This window comes from Porites lutea, chromosome 3 (genome assembly GCF_958299795.1).
Source record: "Porites lutea chromosome 3, jaPorLute2.1, whole genome shotgun sequence".
In the NCBI taxonomy this organism is placed as follows: domain Eukaryota; kingdom Metazoa; phylum Cnidaria; class Anthozoa; order Scleractinia; family Poritidae; genus Porites; species Porites lutea.
Genome location: NC_133203.1, coordinates 49,134,728 through 49,156,365, shown reverse-complemented (window position 1 = coordinate 49,156,365; position 21,638 = coordinate 49,134,728). Strand labels below are relative to the sequence as shown.

Genomic DNA, 21,638 nt, shown 5'->3' with positions numbered 1-21,638 from the left:
AGCTGCATTAAAACATTGACATATTTTCAACCTTACTCACCGTCGCTTCTTCTCTAGCAAAAAAAGTTTCTTCGATCTTTTAGCTAGAGAATCAAGGCTTCGATACATTAAACACAGCCAGAAAGAAAGATTTTAGTATTCGGTTAACAATTCAAAGGAAATTTTCAGAAGATTCAAAATATGCGTAGTAGGCCAGGTAACGTAATTTTTACTCGTCAAAGATATCAAAAGGAGTTTCTGCCGGCTGGAATACAATTTTATGATTCTTTTAATTTCCAAGCGACTGAAAGTGAGCTTTAAAAGTTAATTAATCTTTTTTTAGCCAGTCCGACAGCACACCGTGTTTTTATGCATGTTTTGATGCAAACAGTTGGTCAAGCTTTGTCTTCTACCTGTGTGAAACTTCTTTTGCTGAAAATTACATGCAAGGCACAATATTCTCTAAGAGAAACAAACCTTTCTAAGAATCTTCCCGCTCTCAAAAAGAAGTAATGTTGTACGATGCCTGTTTTTACAAAGGACCTTTAAAAATGTTTGCATTTCACGGTTGAAAGTCATGAATATGAAACTCCTTTTAAAGAAATTTGGCATCACAGCGTACAAAAGCTTCACAGCCTTTATTAAGATAGTTTTAAAACAGACTGTTAATTAATTAATTTTGAAGTCATTCACAGGACCAAGGTAAATAAATGTATGCGCTTAATTGCTAATGACAAGCGTCAGTTAATGTTGTGCAAGAAAAATACTTTAATAATTCTTAGAGTTAGAAAGAATTTTTGGTCTCAGTGGGTTTACAAGTACTTTAATACATCACGTCGTGTTTCGCTGCATCACAAAGAATGTTTCCTCATTTGCATCTCAAAACTCAAAACTAAACAAACATGAGTGAAGCCTCAGTGAAAAACATCCGGCAGGCGCTTTAATGAAATCGCTGAGAGACCTTCTAAACTTACGTCAATATCTTTTGAAGCAAAACACTTCTGTTTTGTTGGCGAAAAGACAGAGAAAGCATGATTAGAAATAGATGGAAAAGAGCAAACACGAAATGGTTTGTTAATCCTTTTATTCCACAAATGGGCAAACATAATTAAGACAGGCTTTGTTAACCGAGTACCCAAGAGACTTGATGTATAAAGTGACGAAGATTTCGTTCATGATACAAACAGTAATTACAAATAAAAACTTGAAATCTGTGCACGAAACAGTCAATATTTGACATGAGTTCATAGCAACTGACAAGTAAATGAATATCCGCACGCTTTTTCCTGGTGAAAATTGAACCTTGTTATGAAGCTTCCGTGTTATAAAGCAACTAGCTAGCACGAGCACCTAATTGCTATGTTGAAATATACATATGTTTGACTTCATTCCACAGACAAAGCTAAACAAAAAATGTTGCAAAGTAGATGAAACTTATAACTTAAGACCACAAAATATTTTTACTCTCAATTCTATTGCAATCTGAGCTAAGTGAATTCTGTGCGTGGTTCTCCATCCCGGCCGTTCTACATCAGTGAAGCTCTATGCTTTGGTGTACAGTATTGCACGCTCGACACCTCGACACTGCATATGCTCTTTAATGAAAAGCCCTTCTTTTATAGGGATAAATAAGATCGAAAGCTCTTAGGTATTACAAGAAAGGCGAAATCTTCCATAAGGAAAGCTTGGTCCATATCTATGACGACAAAATCGACTCGAACAAGGCCGGCCGGCAAACACATGCAGCTGAAATTGGATGCAAGCCAACGCAGCTCGCCTTTTTCTGATTTTATTCGTCAGAATACTTCAGTTAAAAGCCCCAAGTCTATACAGGTTGAATGAAGCTTGTTTCAAGGTGCATGATAAAGCATACTGACGCTTTCCACATTTACGTAATGTGAACTGAGGTGAGCTTAAGTTTCTACTAAAAGAATGCGTGAATTGCACCTCGCATAGAGTGTGTTTACTTTGTGTAATTAACACTATACAAGCTTACCTCTGCTAAAGCTGTTCTTTCTCTTTACTTCGCCTTGGATACAGGCATTTCTAGGCATGGTAAAATCGTCGTAAGAACGACGCCGACGACTCGGTGAGCTGAAGCTATTCATCTGTTTAAAATACGCGCCATGAAGGCCGCCATCTTTGATTTTTGGAGATGCCTACCCAGCATTCCGCACGACCCCACAAGGTCGCGATATGTCATCAACCAGCGGGGTAGTCTCCCTCGCAGCCGTTTTTTTGGGTGTCACGCAACGCCAAAAGACGGCTGTAAAGGAGACTACCAGCTGGGTGGGGGGAAAGTTTAATACTTCCCATATATTCCAAACCATGTTCTCACAACAAACAAAACCGTGGATCAATCAGGTTCAACTAACGTAACTTGCAACCCGAAAAAAGAAACGCCTGATCTTCTAACGTAAGGTCTGCATCGATCGAAATTCAAAATCATCAACTTTAGTTTTGTTTGTTTAAAAGCGCTGCTCACCTCTCAGCCGAAGAAAGACCCCAACAATTTCCGGAAATGTCCGACTAAGTGGCCGACCATTTGACTTTTGATCGGTGGCAGGGGAAGGGCGGGGGGGTGGGTACGTTTGATTTCAGAAAAATATATATATCTCCTGCAGTCTGATTTGAGATGGAAAAAAATTCTTGCAAACTGGCAATGAGACAATTGAAATGTAGTGAAATGTAGAGAAATGTAGAGAACCAGGAGACGTAATCTTGTCAGAAAATACTTTATTTAATTTTTTTATACAAATGCTCCATATTAAATATATTTTAAGCTCGGGCCATGATTTTGTACTTTTCTTAAAATGAATAATGTTCTCTATTACATAGAGTACTCCTTTAAGGTCAAACAAAAAGCATGCAATACTTCACATAACTAACAAGGGCCGCTTCTCTTTTAAGCTACTAAAGTTAAGGTAAGCAACAAGAATTCATTTGATTTTTTGTCTAAGACCAAGAAAACAAATTGTTAGAGTATAAGTAACCAACTAGACCTTTCCCGCATTCCACTCGAGGTCGAGGCTCGGATAGACAATTCCATACAAATCACCGTTTTTTGTCCACCTGAGCCTTGACATGATGCCTTTATTTACAGAAATGCGTAAAAGGTCTATTCGCTATTTTCACATAGACTATAATGCACCTTGTTTACCCCCCCAAATTTTGCATAACCACTGTTTCCAATTTCTCCTAGGTAACACAGTCGTCCCAAGAGAAATTGAAGACAACGGTTATGCATTTTTTTTGGGGGGGGGGGGGGGGTGGTGGGGGTAAACAAGGTGCACTATGGTCTATGTGAAAATAGTGATATTTTACGTACAGTTCCAGATGGAAATGAGACTGAAGTTGACTTTGTTTTCATGCAGCCCTTCCATGTAAATAATGTTGTTTATTAACTAACTAGTATATTTCAAGCATAATTTTCATAAGAAAACAAAGGAGGTTTGTATCAAAACAAGGTCAACCTCAGCCTCACTTTTACTCAAAGGCTAGGCAACTCAGCCTACAACTGCAAACTGTAAAAGGCATAACTCAGGGGTGGTATAACTAGTGCTTCGTCCATCTTATGGCAATGGTTATATAGATCTAAGCAACAACATCACATGTTTAGCAAGGAAACTTACAAACATTCAGCAAAATAAAAATTTAAATTTTTTTTTTCTCTCTCCAGTGAGTACTTCGTGATAAAATAATGATGGTATCTGGTCACAAAAACGAAGTAGTCAACCAGAGTTATTTCAAGGGAGGAGTGGAAGAAATGCTAGTGCAGTTTATTCAAGTTTAACAAACCCCCCACTGCCAAAAGGCACTACAACTGGTTGTAATCTGGTACAAAAGCCTTAAAATGGACTAAAACAAGCTCGTAACCACGTTGTCTTTAAGGACCTTACGATTCGAAAACAGCGACGTCCATGAAAATAGACTTTATATCCTTTCAGACTATTTCGCGATTATCCCAAGTCGTCCTGTTAGTTAAAAGAAGGGAATCTACCGCACCACAGTTCAGACAGAGATGGTAAAATTTATCGCCTGGCCGTTCCCGTCCTCAAGTAAACTTAAAATTTGGTCATTTAGAGTCGATTTGTGCGAGGACGTCAAAGAAATGCACAAAAAACGCGTGATGCACGTGCAGAGTTATTGTTTTGCGCATTAGACCCATTACTTTTTTTGACGTTCCCGTTGCCGTCGTAGTTTCGTAAAGTCCCTTTTACTGTCAGTACCAACAACTACTCCCAATTTTATTCGCAAGTATTGTATTGGATAGTTGTTATAAATTGCTTTCTGTTCCTTGTTCGTTAGTTTCGACCGTTAAAACCTACCGTAGATGGAAACATAACTTCGAACGAGTAAGATTGGATAAAACCGTTCGCAAACCAGACAAATGGTCCTCTTAAAGGAACCAGCGTTCGAGTGTGTCGCTAACATTCCACGATATCTGGTCCTTCGAGCCCGACTTAAGCTACCAGTTATCTCGAATACACAGCCCTAACATAAGCAACTACAGTCTAAGAATTTCTGTTTCGCTTTTCCATGGTCCGACTAGAAAACATTTCCCGAGTTCACACAAGCTTTCCAGTTCTTTCTAAACACTTATTTCATAATTGTATAACGAGCATTTGAGCATTGGAGAAAAGAGAAATTTTAAGAGGAAAATGCTGTCCTTTTCAGAGCTGTATGTATAACCAACACTTAACAGAAACCAAACGTGCGTCTGTAACTATGATAAAAATCCTGAGATACAGTTCAGTAGTGTGCGATTTCTAATTATACTAAATTCTAGCAAATGGAAGTTGTAGCACAGAGTGAATGTTAACATCTTACCACAGTTGAATGATTCCCATGACTTGCAGCTACACAGCTCAAAACTAGTTTCAAAATATTCCTGTTTATAGCAAATGTTGCTTTAACGCAGTAAAAGGCCCCAAAATCATGTTTGTTTACCATTTAAATGTCTGCATAAGTTTCATCAGGAAAGTACGAGCGAAATATTTACAATCGTGTCTTTTTTACATAGTATAGACAATACTCTGTTCATTGATCATTGAGTGGAATAAGTGCCAGGTTTATCCTCCGCATGGAGAAAACAAATACATAAAACATCACATGCGTTTGTTGGCCAAGGTTAAACTGCACTGCCCGTAAGGTAGTTATTCCCTCTCTTTAGTAAAATGCACTGTAAACTAACTTTGATATAGCTTCTTCTTTGTCTCCTTGGTTTACGGTCGTTTCGCCAACGAGTCGTTGCGCCTACGTCCTGTTCGCCAACGTCTTAAACCGTTTCGCTAACGTGTTAGGTCGTCTCGCCAATGTGTTATAATAACATCTTCTCGTTGGCGAAACGACCGGTCACCGTCTCCTTGTACCCTCTTTATCTTAGACGAAGGTCACCCAAGGAGGAGTCGTGATTTTGATTGAAAGGTCCTCCAAATAAAGACTGATCCCTGTCAAATGGGGAAAGAAAGGGATCATCAGAGTTGTCAAGGTCACTGTGACGCGGATACGTTGGTCCCGGATGCTTTATTTGACCTTGAAGGAATGATGGACTCGCGGGGCTCAGTGTTGGCGATGTGATGTGTGACTGCTGAAAGTGCGAGGTTCTGTCAAATGTGAACACATTGCCTAGAGTCGTGTGGGGTGAGATATGAGGGGATATTGAAGTTGGGGAGAAGGGTGGTGATGCTAATCTTGATAATCCAGTTTGTGTTGAATTTAGGGGTGATGAGAATGAAGATGCAGCAGGCGAAGTGTTTGTTACAATCGCAGACCAGGTTCTCGGTGTAGGAGATAACATGGCATCCATTGTCATCGGCGGAGAGTGAAGATGACCAGAGGTCACTCCATTGCTGTGTTTCTTCAGCTCGTTGCTTCCAAGAAGTCCGTGTGGTGGAGAAAACATGGGATCTTTGTTAAGAGCAAGTTGTTTAATTTTCTTGTTCTCTTCCTTGATATTATTGTGGTGAATATGAGGTGACAGAACTCCTGTCACAGAGTGCAACGACGTACCACCAATATTCTGCAGCTTCTTAGTTTCCCTGGGTTTAGGGTTTTTGCTCTTGCTATTAAGCGGTGAAGATTTTGTCCTAGTGTCATTCTGATCACCGAGTATTAAACTGCTGTTTACAAGGCCTGGAGTGTGGGTTATCACAGAGGCAGGAATAGAATGCCCAATGCTACCTTTGTTTTTTGGAGAATAAAGCCCCTTCAAAGAACTGCCATTAGAAACAACAGGGAAGTCCCTGTCCAGACTCTCCACATTGTCAAGATCCCCAAGTAGCATATTGTCCCTCTGCTGTGTCCCAAACACTGAAGAGCCATACTGCTGATAGTCTTCAAGTACCGGGGACAAGGGCGACGAGGCACTGCCCTGTGAATAGTCCGATGATAATGAAAGACTAACATCTGGAGATAAGATATCAGATGAATTGTCCGGACTAAATGTACTGTCTAAACCAACAGGTCTTTGAGAATTGTTCGGCTGAGCCTTTGCTACTTGAGCCTTGTTTGTCCTCGGTGCTGCAGCTTTTCTGCTGGCTACCCTTTTAGCTTGTTTTGCCACCTTTTGAAGTAATGGGGCCTTTGGCTGGGGTTTACGGCGAGGTTTCTTAGGGGGTGGTTTTATGACCCCTGGAGATGATTTTGCGGCTGCAGCAGCTGCCTGTGCTTGTTCTTGTGCCTCTTGAAATTTGGCCTGTAAAGTATTAAAACGTTTACATAAAAATAATAATAAATACAAATTCTATTACATTTCTCATTTGGACATAGTTCACCTTGTTTGCCCCCCAAAATTTTGCACAAGCATTGCTTTCAATTCCTCTCTGGACAACTGTAATACCAAGGAGAAATTAAAAACAAAGGTTATGAAACATTTCAGAGGGCAAACAAGGTGTATTTAACAATTATTCCACGAATGCATGTTAGATATGAGTTGGCTAGAATTCCCCAAAAAAGGTCACTTGCTTACCAGGCAAGTAGCATACGTGGCAGGTGTTCAAAAGGGAAGGGGAAGGTATTTTGGTGCGAGTCCATGCACAAGGGAGACTCTTGGGACGCAATTCTCACGCACCCCAAATCCCTTCCCTTTCAAACTCCTGCCACGCAGGCTATCAGGCAGAATTCACTAGCCTGAAACCAAAATCCACTAGTTATCAGACATCACTTTCTTAAAACACTCGTTTCCCGGCAACGTTTTAACCTTTCTTACCTTAAGGCATGTTAACAAAACACACACACAAAACAATCTATGGTTTGGCCTTGCTCAGTGGCAAGCAGGGGTCATCTTCATATATGACTTGTTCTCTTATTGATTGTAAACCGCAGCAATTTGTGCCCACAAGTAGTGTAACAAAATTCCCCTCACAGAACGAGGATGCATGAAAAGAAATCTGTATTTGATATTATGCACTGCACCTTTTTCCTTGCATGTTCATCACAGAGAGGTCGTTCATGGATGACATCAAACACAGGTACAGAGCACTGGAGTCCACCAGGCCACTTTGCAGTGCACTGGGCATACAAGACTTGCTTCGCATCATTCATTATGTCTGTTTATTTTCATTAAGTTAACATACAACTCATATTCTACCTTAACATTAGGAAATACAAGCAAATAGTGGTATAAGTAAATATACAAGACCACACAAAGAGTGAGAGTCATCCATTACTACTAAGATTTTCATACAATGTACATGTATCTACTGTCGACCTCATACTGGAAATCAGTTGAGATTTTATAATCAAGCATCAGATATAACCGGAGAGACCAACCTGATGGATCGTCATAGATAAATCTCTTTATAAGAATTCCATTTATTTTTCACCTTTGTGCAAGTCTGAGTACATGTTATACAAACATTTTAAGTCTTTTGACTGTGCACCACTCAGCTCAGAATTTCTGTGCTTTCAGGTGATCAAATTCTCTTTTTTCTTCATTTTTTGCATATTAGCCAAAAAAAATTTCTGATCCTGCAATAATCCACTTAACATTTTCCCACAATCAATTATAGCACCACTTAAAGATTTTGGTCAATGATTGATTATGATTGATAATCGGCATAACATCATAACGGACACTCCTGCCTCGCTGAAATGGACACCTGGAGCTACATATACTTCCACTGTAATCCTTTTCTTTGACTCTCTTTAAGACAGACACCTCTCTACGGGTGCTTTCCACTTGTCAGAATTGACTGGCCAGACCTTTCCAGTCATAATGAGAATTTCACTTTTAATCAAAACTATTCAGCCAGATCAGTCAAATCCTAAATAGCACTCAAGAAGGTGATCGTGTTTTACCAAAAACCCTTTGGAAAAGGCATATTTCACTTGCTAAATGACTGGTCCAGCAATGGTCCGACCAGCCAGTTCTGACAAATGGAAATCACCTTAAGTCAGACATCTATCACTGGATGAAAAAATGGATTTGCAAAAATTTGTTCCTTGCAAATATGTAAATTCTGAGGAGTAAATATATGGTAAAGATGGTACATGCCACATTTGTGTACCACAAAACAGGGGGTTAAAAATGACATGGCAAATGTGATTACCGTATTTACCATGTTTGCCATAAATTTACTCCTCAGTATTCATATATTTGCATCATATTTGCAAGGAGCAGATTTGTGCAAATCCATTTTTTTGTCCCATGCTGGAGTCAGACTCAATGGTGTCTACCTTACAGGGAGTTGACTGTAGACCTTATTAGGCACTTCCTTATTTGGCCTAAACAGGTATGCGCTGCCTGACAAAGCATAGTTTTTGGGCTCTTGTGGAAGCCTTGGACAGGATATGAATCCCAGCAGTGCATGGTTTAATGTGTTCTACCAACAGTTTTTTAAAAAATCTTTCTCTGATAAAAAAATACTTTTTTTCATCAGGAAATGGGTTCCTGATTCTGTAAATGAAATGAAATGAATCAGGGTCACAAAAAAGGTCTAGCTTGTTTTAAAAAGGGATGCAAAACAAACAGATTTTATCTTAAACAGTAAGGGGTTATGGGACTTGGTAGCACAACCCTACCAAAACTACCCAATCCCCTGCCACCTCTAGGCTTTACACCTAATGCTAGCAATGAAATGGACTCTTACGGTAGTATGGACTGAAGAACATTTTAGCCACTTGAATGAGAGGAAGTCATACTTAGAATCACAAGGGCCAAGATCAGAAGTATTTTGTTCCTTGTTCAAAAAGGAAAAGAGAAAGCACCATTTGGCCTCCTCAAAAAGTTTTTTTCACCAGACAGTAGTTAACAATTTGCATACATACAGTCTGATGACTAGTAATGGAAACTAACCTCCACAACAATCCAAACAGAGATGCAACAAAGTATAGTAGAGTACTCTTTGACTCTGACTGTTAATTTTCATAAAAAGATACGATCCTTGCAGAACTTGGTATATGGAAAAGCTTTGTTATTGCACTGGACATCATCTTGTGAAAAGGCACAACTTTTTGACAAGCATCTTGTTGGTCTGGGTCTGTGGACAAAAAAGGAAAAAAATATATCAGAGTTTTGTTGCCACAAAATGACATGGGCAGGTGAGCTTACTGTTTGTTCTTAATGCCCACTTCCATTGAAGCTTCTTGCATGCGCAAGAAAGAAGAAAACATTTGTGCCACCACCACATCACTTTCCGCTCTTAACCAATTAGCATGACACATCGCTTAGTTATGAATGATGGAATTTTGTATTGTGGTTCTACCATTTGAATCAGTGGATGAATCCTATGATATGACCATCCAAATGAAATATCTTTGGCAGCAGAGTCTTTACTTCCTGCTGTTTGCTTTTAAGCATTTTACAAAATGAAATTTGGAAGAGACTTTTGCTACAAATATGTGTGAAAGGGATAAAGACAAATTTTCGTTACACAAGCACCGTCAAGGCTGTACTCTATGAAAAGTTGAATGGATCCAGTGCTCTGAACCTGTGAAATCCACAGAGCCCAGAGTATGAGTTCTATGAAAACTAAGATTTTCTAGTAGCCCAGGGGCAACAGTTAGGTCCCAGGGGACACCAGCTACTGCTAAAGCACAGCCTTTCTGTCCACAAAAAGAAATCATTTAAATAAAGACTGAACACAATGCTTTTTAAAATGGCCTATCTTTAGATGGGCATTTGCTTTATTATTTTGCATACTATTATGTATTTTCTTTTGTTTCCTATTTTTTTGTAGTGTGTAAGATGTAATCAGTAATTATTTTTTAATTATATGTGACCCTTCACGCGACTTGGGGGCTTATCTAAATTTCACGCTATGCCTATTTTCACGATCCAGGCCGTGAAAGTAAGAAAAATTTTTGGAATGTGAGTAAAATTTCTCTTTCACGCCGTGAACACGCCGTGAAAAATTCACGGCTACCGTGAAAATTTCACGCAGTAAAAAAGTTTATAATGGCCGTGAAAATATTTTATGCCGTGAAAAATTTCAGTCACCGTGAAATTTAATTTCACGCCGTGAAAATCTTCCAACAGTCAAAATGAAAATTAATGTAACATTGTTTTCAAAAGTGTATTGTTTAGATGTCATGCAAGCCTTTATTTGCCCAGGTGAATGTAACATGTACTGGTCAGTACTTTTTGATTTTCGGCAAAACAGATGAAATCGCGAAAAAAAGACACCGAAGATCGCCGAAGATAATCAACAACTGCATGATTCCGTCTTTGGGAAGCTTTTATCTCTTCCACGAAGTTATGCAAATGCTAGACTCGGTGGCGACAAGATGAAGAAATATGTAACGCATGTTTTGATATTGCGTGATATCTTTTGGATTTATTTCATTTTTACCCTTCTGTTCAGATCGTTGTAACGGCGTAATTTTGAGTACAACATTTAGCAATGAGACAAGGAACTTGAAATGGAGCATGATAAATCAAGTAGAGTTTGCACGTGTGATGGATGATGATGGGGCTACAAAACTGCAGATAAGATCAGTCACTTCACTGCAATGCGCGTCGACACAGACGACAATTATCCCGGTTTTAGGAATGGCAGTAATAGTTAGTCTTTCCGCAAAGAATTTCGTTAAGTTTCTTGAGTGAAAACCTTGCCATGTTTGGTAAATAACTAATCGTCTCTGACATTGACATTGGGAAAATTTGCACGTTGAGGAGAAGAAAAAAAGAGCCAAAAGTCACCGACTGTTGCCGTTACAGACAATGTAAACAATGCAAATTGACATGAAACGCGCGCAGTTCCGATAGTGCGTATCTAATAAAATACTTGCCATGAACACATAAAAATATCAACAAGAAATTCTGACTAGTTTGATTGTGATTTGTGGCTTTACAGGCCTTTATTTTTGTCATGAGCTATTTAAAACGGCTTGAATATGCTGAGAGAAATATTATTTTTTGCGTGGGATTTAGTGACGTGACCAGGTATTCTCGTTTTTTTCCAGTTCGAAAAGGGGTGAGAAAAAACAGAAAACGAAAAAAAAACAGGTTAGATTTCATTCACCCTCGACGTGTTTCACGGCGTGAAAATGTGTTCACTCTTAATTTCACGGCGTGAAAGTTTACACCGGTTAAATAATCACGGCGTGAAAGTCTTCACTGATCTTTCGCAACATGATCAGTTTCACGCCAAGAGTGAAAAATTCTCGCAAGGAGTGAACGGGCGTGGAATTTGAAATTCATGCCGTGAAAACTCTAATTCACGCACCGTGACCGTGAAAAAAATTCACGGTTTTTAGTGAAATCCATAAGCCCCCTTTTCGCATGAAGGGTCACATATATAATTGTAGAATTTAGTATAATAGGATGAAATTGTAAAAACTATTTTATAGTTAGTATAAGGTTTAAAATTGTAAAGTGCTATGAATAACTAGTATTAATAGCGCTATATAAATGAATTATATTATTATTATTATTATTATTATTATTATTATTATTATTATTATTATTATTATTAATAAATCGCCGGATGGCAAGACAAGTCTCACCTAGTTTTCCTGGATTTTTTGCTATTCTCAAATAAGGAATCCACACATGCTGAGCTATTACGGGAAACAGCCTTAACTAGAACACTTCCAGATGCCACAAGATCCTTGTGATGATAATGATGTGTCCGTAGTGTTCTCCTGAGCTGGTGAAGCTGCCGCCGTAACTGTGTGCTTAGTCTGGAAATCTTAGCAGTTCTGATATCAACCTCAAGACTGAAATAAATTAGCAAGATTTTAAAGATTTTTCAACATTGATATGTCATCTACAAATTTTGCTAATAACTGACATGCTAATAATTTTTAGAGGATATTACATGGCTGTGCAGACAAAGTTTCTCTTCAAGCGTTGAAACACGAGAAGAAAAATTTTGTCTCTCCAAGCAGCCATGTAATGTATTGTTCTATTTATGTAATAAATGCCAATTAAATACCAAACCATTTCACTTTAATATTTTTTGCTGTGAAAGGCACAAAATTATTGATCATGTAGCCATAGCAATGATGATCTTTCCGCATGTGAAGATAACAAGTTATTTCCATGTGTGAAGGTATCATGTTTTCACACAATAAGCTCACCTGGTATTTCATTGTTGTTTACGTATAATAAATATAATTTTTATGTTTTCATTATTTCATTGTCATCCATCCAAGGGCTTACATGTATAACAAACCAACTCAGACCTACATCCTGTCGGATTGTTAGCTCAGTTGGTAGAGCACTGCACCAGTATCACAGAGGTCAAGGGTTCAAATCCCGTACAAAGGCTTTCCTTTTGAACTACAAAAGTTACATCTATTCACTGCTATGGTTTTCTTTCATTTAATTCTTCACCCCTCAGTTCCTACATACATGTATGATTTTCATATATTTATCATTTTAACTGACATATAACCAAACAGCAAAGTCCTTTGTGCACAATTAGGACAAACATGTTACATAGAATATGTGAGAATTCAATACAAATATTAAATTTCCTAATTAATGTAATTTATTAATTTTGATCAATACATGAAGGGCCCACCTTGCTGAATCCACTACAAAAAAATACTCACCAGTTATTTTCCCTCCTTAGTGCATCATAATCAATATCACTATCAGATGACAGCCATATCTGTTGCCATGGCATTTCATCACCTTCACTTGAACTCTCACCCTCAGAACTGTTAATATCTAAAATTAAGCAAAAAATCTAAGTTGTTTACAAACTTTCTTCTTGACATGAATGTATATTAGCTTCACCTTTTCCAGTTCTTTGCACACTACACAAATTTTCTTTCAGTTAGGGGATAAAGAAGCAGATAAAAGAGCTATTTTCAAGGGCTAGATATAGGGTGGGTTTCAGAAGTATAAGAAGTTGATCTTGCCAAGTTGAGAAAAGACAAATCACAAAATGAAACATGCCAGCTTGCATCTTAAATGATAGTCAGACATGATCAATAGAATGTGACCCATGTATGAAGGTATATCTATAACAAAATTCAATAACCTAAAAGTGAAAAGGGATAAGTCAAATCTAAAATATAGGCATTACGCAATAACACATGATGTAAAAAGGCTTAATGCAAAAAGGTCATCATGCTAAAAGGCAAATTGCTTGAAGGCAAAAATATAATCAAAGGGCGCCTAAGGCTAACTACTCTATTTTAGAAATCAAAGCTGATAACGAACGTCCAATTAATCTACTGGTATATTTAATTAAAGTGTGACAACTTCAACCGCGGCTACCTAAGGACTTTCAGCCAATCAGAAACCACTCCTTTAACAAAGAATTGGGTGTGCAGACCTCAACAGAAACTGTCTTATTTTTCGATTGGTTAGTTTTGATCCATAATGATTTCGCTATTTAGAAAGGTGTGTCGCATTCACTTGCCCATCTTGGTTGTGTGGCTGATTTTTCTAAAATATACAAGCTGCTTATATATTGAAGGGCTGGCTATATGTATTGGGTGATTCCAGAAAATATCCATACCACACCACGGGCGGCATCTTGGAATTCCGAGGGAGAGGGGGGGTTTCTTCGACTGGAATTCCGAAGACGTGGGGGGGTAACGCAGTTTGGAATTCCAAAGGCATGGGGGGGTGTTTCAGCTCTGAATTCAGTGAATTTCCAGAGGAAAGACGGCGAAAGCTCCGCTTGAAATCGCTGACCTGTTAACATTCCCAGTTTGTAAATGAAGCACGAACCGACCACAGAAGAAGTATGCGTTCATGCAGATGGGTAAGAAGATGGGTTGTGCAGCAAGCTCCACATCGAAGAGGCCTTAAAGTTGATGAATTAGTCAACTGATTAATAAAAATATAACCAAGTCGGTGTTTCTCGCCGATTGTCGATCGACGATGTGTTGTTGCGTGCTGAAAACTTGCACCAGTCTCTCGTTTCCAAATAGAACGCCTGACAGATTTTGTATTTCACGCCGATTTTCACACCAACATGTAGGTAGTAAAATCCGACAGCATGCCTTTTGACGCGCTGTTTAATTCAAAACTGTTTATGCGCAAGTGTTTTGATCATTCAGTTCTAAATAGTTATTTTTCCTCAAAATAACTATTTATTCCAGGAGCTGATATCCTTAAACGGACGTATATTTGCCAATAGAACTGGAAGAGTCGGGGAGAGGTTTACCTCAAAAAATTATAATAGTTACTTTTCATTCTTTTTTTTTTTATTTCCATCATACATTTTACATGATTAAATTATTTGTACATGCATGTTATGTGTAGCGCGACAAAAATATTTGCATAAACCTAAAAACATTTGCTGATCAAAACTAAAACCGGTATTTAGGGGAAAAATGCAGTTCGGTCGTGATTGATCGTCCGACTAAAAATTGTGAACAGAATTCTTTTGCAGAGGGAAAAAGTGCAAGTTTCTCGTTCGTTTGAAGATTTAGGCAGACGAACAGGAATTCCAAAGGGTCTGAAACAAAAGTGGAAAATTCCGGAGGAGAGGGGGGCTTAGCGATTTTGGAATTCGGAGGGCAAGGGGGGGATAAGCATTTTGGAATTTCCGAGGGCAAGGGGGGGTTAAAATACTCATGCCACCCGTGGTAGGGTATGGATATTTTCTGGAATCACCCATTGCTTGGTAAGGGGTAAAAAAGTGCATTGTCTCTATGGGGAAAAAAGCAGTCTGGTTAACGTTGTTTGAAAATATCACACTGTTTTCTTTAAAGCAGAATGGTATTTTCTTATTCCTACAACTAGAAGTCATCATTCTAGATCTGGGTCCAGAAAATTCATTTGTAAAAAAAGGAAACAGAAACACTTGCATTCAACGAGAAAAAATATCAACATTCGTGCAGGGTACGGCTGGGTGCTGTTTTTATAAAGAAGACATGGAGTAATCCCAGTTTCCCTCTTCAGCCAAACGGGAATTCAAACCTTCTAAACCAATCACATAATTAAAACATAGCTCTTATAATTATTCCTAAACTTCTCGCTAGCTACAAAAAGCGCTTTTTCTTGCATTCCCGAAGAAATCTTTTAAAAAAAGGAGAAACAAAAAATGAGCAAGCTGCTTGATCGCGGGATGGGAAAGCATGCTGAGGGCCGTGTTGCATGACATTTCATTTGCTCTCTGTATTTCTTTAACTTTCCTTCAGTTCCAAGTTCTTGAACGATTGCCTGTTGCGGATTGCCCAATATTAGGGAACTTAAGAACCATGACGAAGTTCACGACGACGACGTCTGTTGACTGGGAAAGAACTGGAACGAGAATGTCAGTTTCGGCGGGAAAAAGGAAACTTAAGATGCAGTCGATCAGTAGGTCGACGACGACGACACTGAATGTAAACAAACATGTAGAAGTAGTACAACTGTGATGTTCGCTCGCAACAAAGTTTTTTCGCAAAGGCGTCTTTTTAAGACGATGCAAGATCTTATTTTATAAGCCGTACGTCTACTTTCATTGACGGTGAAGAATTTCTAGTGTTGTCTGACCTTTTTGAATGGAAAAATCTCTGCTTTCCGTACGAAGGTTATTCAACTTTCAACCTGAATGACATGACCGAGTCCGATTGTCTGTCAGAGTTTAGATTTGGAAAAAGAGACATCCCGATGCGATAGCTGTTTTCCATATAAAGTTCATTTCCTCTATATTAAAGATAATTATATGATTTGCCTGACCTAAATACGTACAAATAAATTTGTCACTTACGAGTACGCTCGCTTGGCCTGCACAGCTCAGTGTTGTCTTCGAAGTAAACACAATTCATCAGTCAAATTTTCAATCAACATCGCTTGTTAGCAGAAAAAAGAAAGGATACCTGGATTTCCGAGGTGAAAAAATACAAAGCCCTTGAACAGGGAGTTATACCTGTCGAAGCTTGTGGACTGCAGGACGACGTGACTCTACTGTGTTTGGCGTCGTCGACGACACCACGACGACGAAATTTGTTAACCGCGCTTGTGCAGTGCACGGTATCTCACTTCCGGTCGTCGTCGACAAAGTTGTCGTCGTGGTTCTTGAGTTCCCTATTATGGAGCTAGCACCCTTTCGTGGACAAAGTGTGCCAAATTTCTACCGTTATCGTTAAGACCGCAATTCTCAGCAATGATTTCATCTTTCACTTTCAAAAAGGCAACCCGCGTTTACGAGTAAAAATTTAAATTTGATCATGAGAAAAGAGAAAACAAGATTCTTTGGTATCTGATTGGCTCACAGTATAAGTAAGCCATTCTAAACAGCGAAAAATATCGAAACTAACCAATTGAATAATAGGACAGTTCTCGGTGAGGTCTGCACGCCCAATTCTTTGTTAAAGGAGTGTTCTCCGATTGGCTGAAAGTTCTTAGGTGGCCCCGGTTGAGGTCGTCACATTGTAAGTCTGTCAAAAAGTGAAAATATGTTTTACAAAAACAACTAAAGGACGAAAAAAAAAGAAAAAAATTTCAAATGACCAGAGTCGAACCTTAGACCTTCCACATGGATGCGTTATCTATTGCGCCACAACAACTAATATTGAAGACTTCTATTAAATTAATCATCTTTAACACTTTTGCCCTTGAAATTCTGCTGGTCAATGTTGTTTGAAGCCAGTAGAGCTTTATTTATCAAGAATTGAAAGATATATATTTGAGGAAAACAAGCATGGTTTTGACAGTAAAAGCTGTACTTTAACTCATTTCATCGCATTTGAAGAAGATATGGCCGACAAGTATCTCACAAAACCGTCACAAAGTCTCTTGCAGCTTGCTAATAATTCTCAGCGTTTCCATGAGGAGAATCAATTATATCAACAACAAAAAACATTTCCATTTTTATTGAACAAAGAAACATTTAACTTCAGAATGATATTTCACTAAAAACCATGAGATTGGGAGTCTTGTCGTGAGAGAAGTTAAAAAATCATGAGACTCACTGCAGAATCGTGAGCTTGGACCAGCTTGGGAGTTGAAGAGCAATTGCTAATCTTTTTGTCATGTTTATCACCTGGACAAGTCAAAACACTTCAAAAGTTCATAAACTTTTTTCTCAAAGTTGGCCATAATGCTAACGTAAAACTTTCACAGTCCACATGAAGACACACATGTGACTCCTGTGAAATGCACAAAATCAGCTCATCACGGAATGGGAACGATCTATGGCAGTTGTTGTTTTGATATCGGGCGCTTTCATGCAGAGCCAACTCATTTACGACAGGTGTCTACCATGGTTCATACAAAAAACTGCAACCATTTTTCAAGGACCACATTAGATTTTCAAGGACCACCTACCAGGAATATAAATCCATAGACTGCACAAAAATGCACATTCCCAGTCTGTTCTAATAAGACTTAAAGGCTTGAACTGTTTGCTTTGCCAACTTCTCTACATTTTTCAGTCCACTTGTCTTACACTGATAGTTAATTATTGCATAAAACATGGACTACTTTATGTAAATAACCTTTAAATTCTCTGAGCTATGATTTATATTCTCTCTTGGACAACCAAAAAGCATCAAAACATTCTTTTCAGGCCACTTCATTCAGAGTTGAAGAAAATTCAACGACTTTTCAAGGACTTGCACAGAAATTTAAGGACTTTTCAAGGAAACATGGAATTCAAGGACTTTTCAAGATTGTGCAAACCCTGTGTCTACATCTGAGTGATACATTTGCATATTGCAGTGCCCACAATAACTTGTTCCTTATGCTACGCACAATCCACAAGTTCAAAAAGGTATCACACAAAAAGGTGTAACACTTAGAGGTATCTCACAAAAAGGTGTAGCACTTGGAGGTATCTCACAAAAAGGCGTAACACTTCGAGGTATCACACAAAAAGCAAACAACAGAAAGACAAGACATAAAAAGGCATTATGCTAAAAGGCATAGCCCAGAAGACGCTCCTAAGCACTCAGGAACTGAACTCCCATTGTCTGCTTTTTGTGAGATGCCTTCTTACAGTATGTTTTGCCTTCAAGTAACATCCTCAGCGTCAGAGCTTGAATCAAGCTCCACTTCAACTTGACAGAGAGGGCATAGAGGAAAGAGATGGCAAGAGGGTTGGGGGGGAGGGTAATTTATCGAGGAAGGTAATTATATCAAAAACCATAAAATTCCGAAAATAAGCCCCGGGCCTTATATTTTTCAAAGGCCCTTTTTGAGGGGCTTATTTTTGGACGGGCTTATATTGGGAAGGGCTTATCTACGGAGGGAAATTTGCGTTTCAAACTCTATAGGGCTAGCCTTATAATTGGAAGTAAATTTACCGTTTTTGCTTTGTTTTACGTTGTATTTGAGGGCAATTTTCCAAGTACAAGCCCCTGGGGGGCTTATATTTGGAGGGGGAATTTAACGGAGGGTTTTTAGTGTTGCCGGTTTGGGGGGGCTTATATTTGGAGGGGCTTATTTTCGGAATGTTACGGTATTTCAGTCTAAGGGGGGAACGATTATTTAAGGGAAGTGGTTAATCAAGGGATGGCTGTTATTTCGAGGAAATTCAGTAGGTAAGAAAAATAAACTTCTGGCACACAGGGAAGGTCCCAACATGGTTAAAATTTTTGACTCTAGGTAACATAGTTTCTTGCAAACTATTTTATCTGAACACGACTGAAAGCATTCTGCACATTGTGAGCAACAAACATAAAACAACAAAATGTATGTAAAAAAGCTGTGACAACAAAACATGCACATAGGTATTTTAGGGAACTTTTTAGTTAGTATGTAAATTTTGAGCATATATAATATATGGATTTGAAAAGCATATAATTTTATTAAAACTTATGGCTGATTTCAAGGAAAAAAAATATTTCAGAAATTTCTTTCAAGTCTCATCTTATAAAACAAAGTAAAAAAACATACGATAGTATGTACAATTAAGCTTATTTTTAAAGTTCAACTAAACTGAAAACTGCCAAGCTGAAAACTCATATGATTATATCTATGACTATCACATGAATTTTCATAAATAAACCTTGTGCCAAGAAAGAGAACAAAGCTAAATCTTGCCACCCTACAAAAATCAACTAAAAATCTAGAAACGTGGCTTTTAATCTGGTGGATGTTTTTCTACCCATAACATCTACGGTCGAAATACAAAATGAGAAACCAACATCCAGTGTTCATTTCATTTACCGACTGAAATAAAATATTTTTCGTTTGTAATGTGACTTCAAATTTATGAATAGTCTAACAAAGCTGTTGCATGCTAGAACAAATATATCTGGCAAGGACACGGAAAAACCTGATGTTTCAAGTTTTTAAACGAAGGCTTGAGAAGTCCAATGTTAATGTAAGCTTACATGATAGATTTATTTCGTGCTCTAAACTAATCGAGTTACAAAAGTATTCGCGGACAACACGCAATCAAGTTAAAGCTTCATTCGCTAGTTAAACTAAGAAAATACATGAAAATTCTTACCGTAAATCTTGAATAAATCTGCTTTATCCTTGCGCCATTTCTTTCTACTCTGCCTCAACTCCTCTACAGCAGGGATATTCGCATACCTTTTTCGTTGTGGTTGAATTTTAGCTTTCTTTGCACGCAGAGGAAAGATTTGGGGAGGAAGCGAAGACATGTTTGTTGAACCAGAAGTCGCTAAAACATCTGTCCGTAATTTCGATTCAGAGGTCGACGGAGATGAATTCACTTCGCCTTCACCACCTTCGCCGGGTTTTTTTCGTCGATTCTTTTTAGGAACAATTCCAAGGACTTGAAGATGGCTGTTACAGTATCTGAAAAGGTAAAAGAACGTTTACATGACGATTTAAAGCGGTAAATAACGGTCGCTCTATCGTGGGAAGATTAGTTCTATCTCCGTTTACATCAAAGAAAGCGCGAAAGCGTTCAAGCAAAAATTGAAACTCAAAGAAGAGAAAGAGAAATAAGCTTAAATATCACAACAAACTCTTACATTCTTTCCTCGGCAAATGGTATAGGATTTGTACATTGATGTCCGTTGTATTTTGCCACAAATCGGCACTGTTTAAACGGGGCATTTTTGTCCTCCAACACATGACGAATACAGAAAGCGTAGCCATTGAGCCTCCGTTGCTTACAAAGTTTCTCGCTGTAACTACAAAGCAGTTTCCCATCCAACGGTGAAGAGTGAATGTTTTTTCCTTCAAACATGACATTTGCAGTTTTTCCGTGCTCTCTGATGGCACTAACATCTACTGTGAAAGGAATAAATTTCCGAGAATTAGAAACGACAAGAGAATATCGAATATTAATTCACAAATTTCATGAATTTTCAATATCCCAATAGGGGAAATTTACTTGATTCCTCCGCCATTCACTAAACTTCCAAACCGAAGGGAAAATCTCATTTCAGTCTCCTTCAACAAGGAGCAAAAGTTTTCTGTCGAACAGATTCAGACGTGGAAGGAACGCTAAAATATGCATACAATTTTCCGTACGACTAGTTTATACAAACAATGCTTGCCCGTACTTTCGTTGAAACTACTCGTTTCAAACTTCAAAGTGCTGGGTTTAGTTTGTATTTCCTCCATAAAGACGAATAGAGTTGTCCTTCGTTCAGCAAACGGTGAAAAACGAACAGAGAAGTCTGTTTCCTTGAAAGATCCCTACGCAATCGCCATTGTGGCTTGCGTTGAACTGCCGACCACTCGGTGATGAGCGAATGAGAAAATCGCACACCCTATAAGAGGCCTTTTTTGGTGCACCAAACCGTATTGAATGACACCTTGCTCGAGACTTTGAAAACAGAATTCGTTTTATTCCAGGCCAAAAAGTGAGGCATTTTCTTGTTAATTCGCGGTCCTGAAAAGAGAATTTGAGGCACTTTCTATCGGTCCGGGAAGGACGGAAAATCGTTAAGATAACAGCGAGATATTCGCGCGAGTCGCCCCTCTCCATTTTGGTGTTTTTTTCAACCATGGGCTCTGGGGCGGGTCATATTCAAGAAAGACGCCATTTTGCAAGTACGACAACAGGGCTTCAACAACAGCCAATCACAAACGAGAATTGCGCGGAACGAGGCCAAATCCTAAAGTTACCTTAGCAACTGATCAAATGATTGACAGGCAAAAGGTAAATACTGGGGCAAATATGGCGGGAAATGCGGAAAAGAGCAAAATTTCCTTTGATATGTTCTTTGATATGTTTTAAGGCAGTATTGAATATCTCTCATGAAAGAGAGGAAAACCGAATATATTATGCTTGTCTGTTTGGATATTATCCAGACTTAATAACAAACCTTAGAAGTTCCTGCCTCCTGGGGTGCATAGTACACGTTATATTTATTCTCACGATAAAAATACGTTT

At 38.5% G+C, this 21,638-nt stretch overlaps 2 protein-coding genes across 5 annotated transcripts in view; both read right to left on the bottom strand.

The window, feature by feature from the left end:
- Window positions 1-2,114, bottom strand: part of LOC140931334 (coiled-coil domain-containing protein AGAP005037-like) — a 37,890-nt gene extending 35,776 nt beyond the window's left edge. For both annotated transcript variants that reach the window (XM_073381122.1, XM_073381125.1), the window contains exon 1: window positions 1,976-2,114. In XM_073381122.1, the coding sequence (XP_073237223.1) occupies window positions 1,976-2,087 (112 nt within the window). In that variant the 5' untranslated portion in view covers window positions 2,088-2,114. The remainder of the gene's footprint in view (window positions 1-1,975) is intronic.
- Window positions 2,115-2,695: 581 nt separating this feature from the next.
- LOC140931332 (uncharacterized) lies at window positions 2,696-21,250 on the bottom strand. Of its 3 annotated transcripts, none has more exons than XM_073381120.1 (8): window positions 20,803-21,250; window positions 20,266-20,524; window positions 19,773-20,086; window positions 12,982-13,099; window positions 11,929-12,141; window positions 9,361-9,461; window positions 7,396-7,529; window positions 2,696-6,676 (listed from the first exon to the last, which is right to left on the bottom strand). In XM_073381120.1, the coding sequence occupies exons 1-8, from the start codon at window positions 20,861-20,863 to the stop codon at window positions 5,357-5,359; spliced, it is 2,520 nt and encodes an 839-aa protein (XP_073237221.1). In that variant the 5' UTR covers window positions 20,864-21,250; the 3' UTR covers window positions 2,696-5,356. The 3 variants fall into 3 exon arrangements, with proteins under 3 accessions (XP_073237221.1, XP_073237220.1, XP_073237222.1); XM_073381119.1 differs by having other exon boundaries at window positions 20,266-20,527; window positions 20,803-21,249; XM_073381121.1 differs by lacking the exon at window positions 20,803-21,250 and adding an exon at window positions 20,631-20,786 and having other exon boundaries at window positions 20,266-20,527.
- Between the last annotated feature and the right edge of the window lie 388 nt (window positions 21,251-21,638).

What these genes read in the sequence shown, in the direction of transcription:
- LOC140931332 (XM_073381119.1), bottom strand. Translation starts at nt 20,863, where the DNA reads ATGGAGGAAATACAAACTAAACCCAGCACTTTGAAGTTTGAAACGAGT. An exon ending in CTAAGGAGGGAAAATAACTG is followed by an intron (nt 12,142 to 12,981) that starts GTGAGTATTTTT and finishes AATTTATTTCAG; the next exon opens with TCTTGAGGTTGATATCAGAA. An exon ending in TACCAAGTTCTGCAAGGATC is followed by an intron (nt 7,530 to 9,360) that starts GTATCTTTTTAT and finishes GAAAATAAACAG; the next exon opens with ACATAATGAATGATGCGAAG.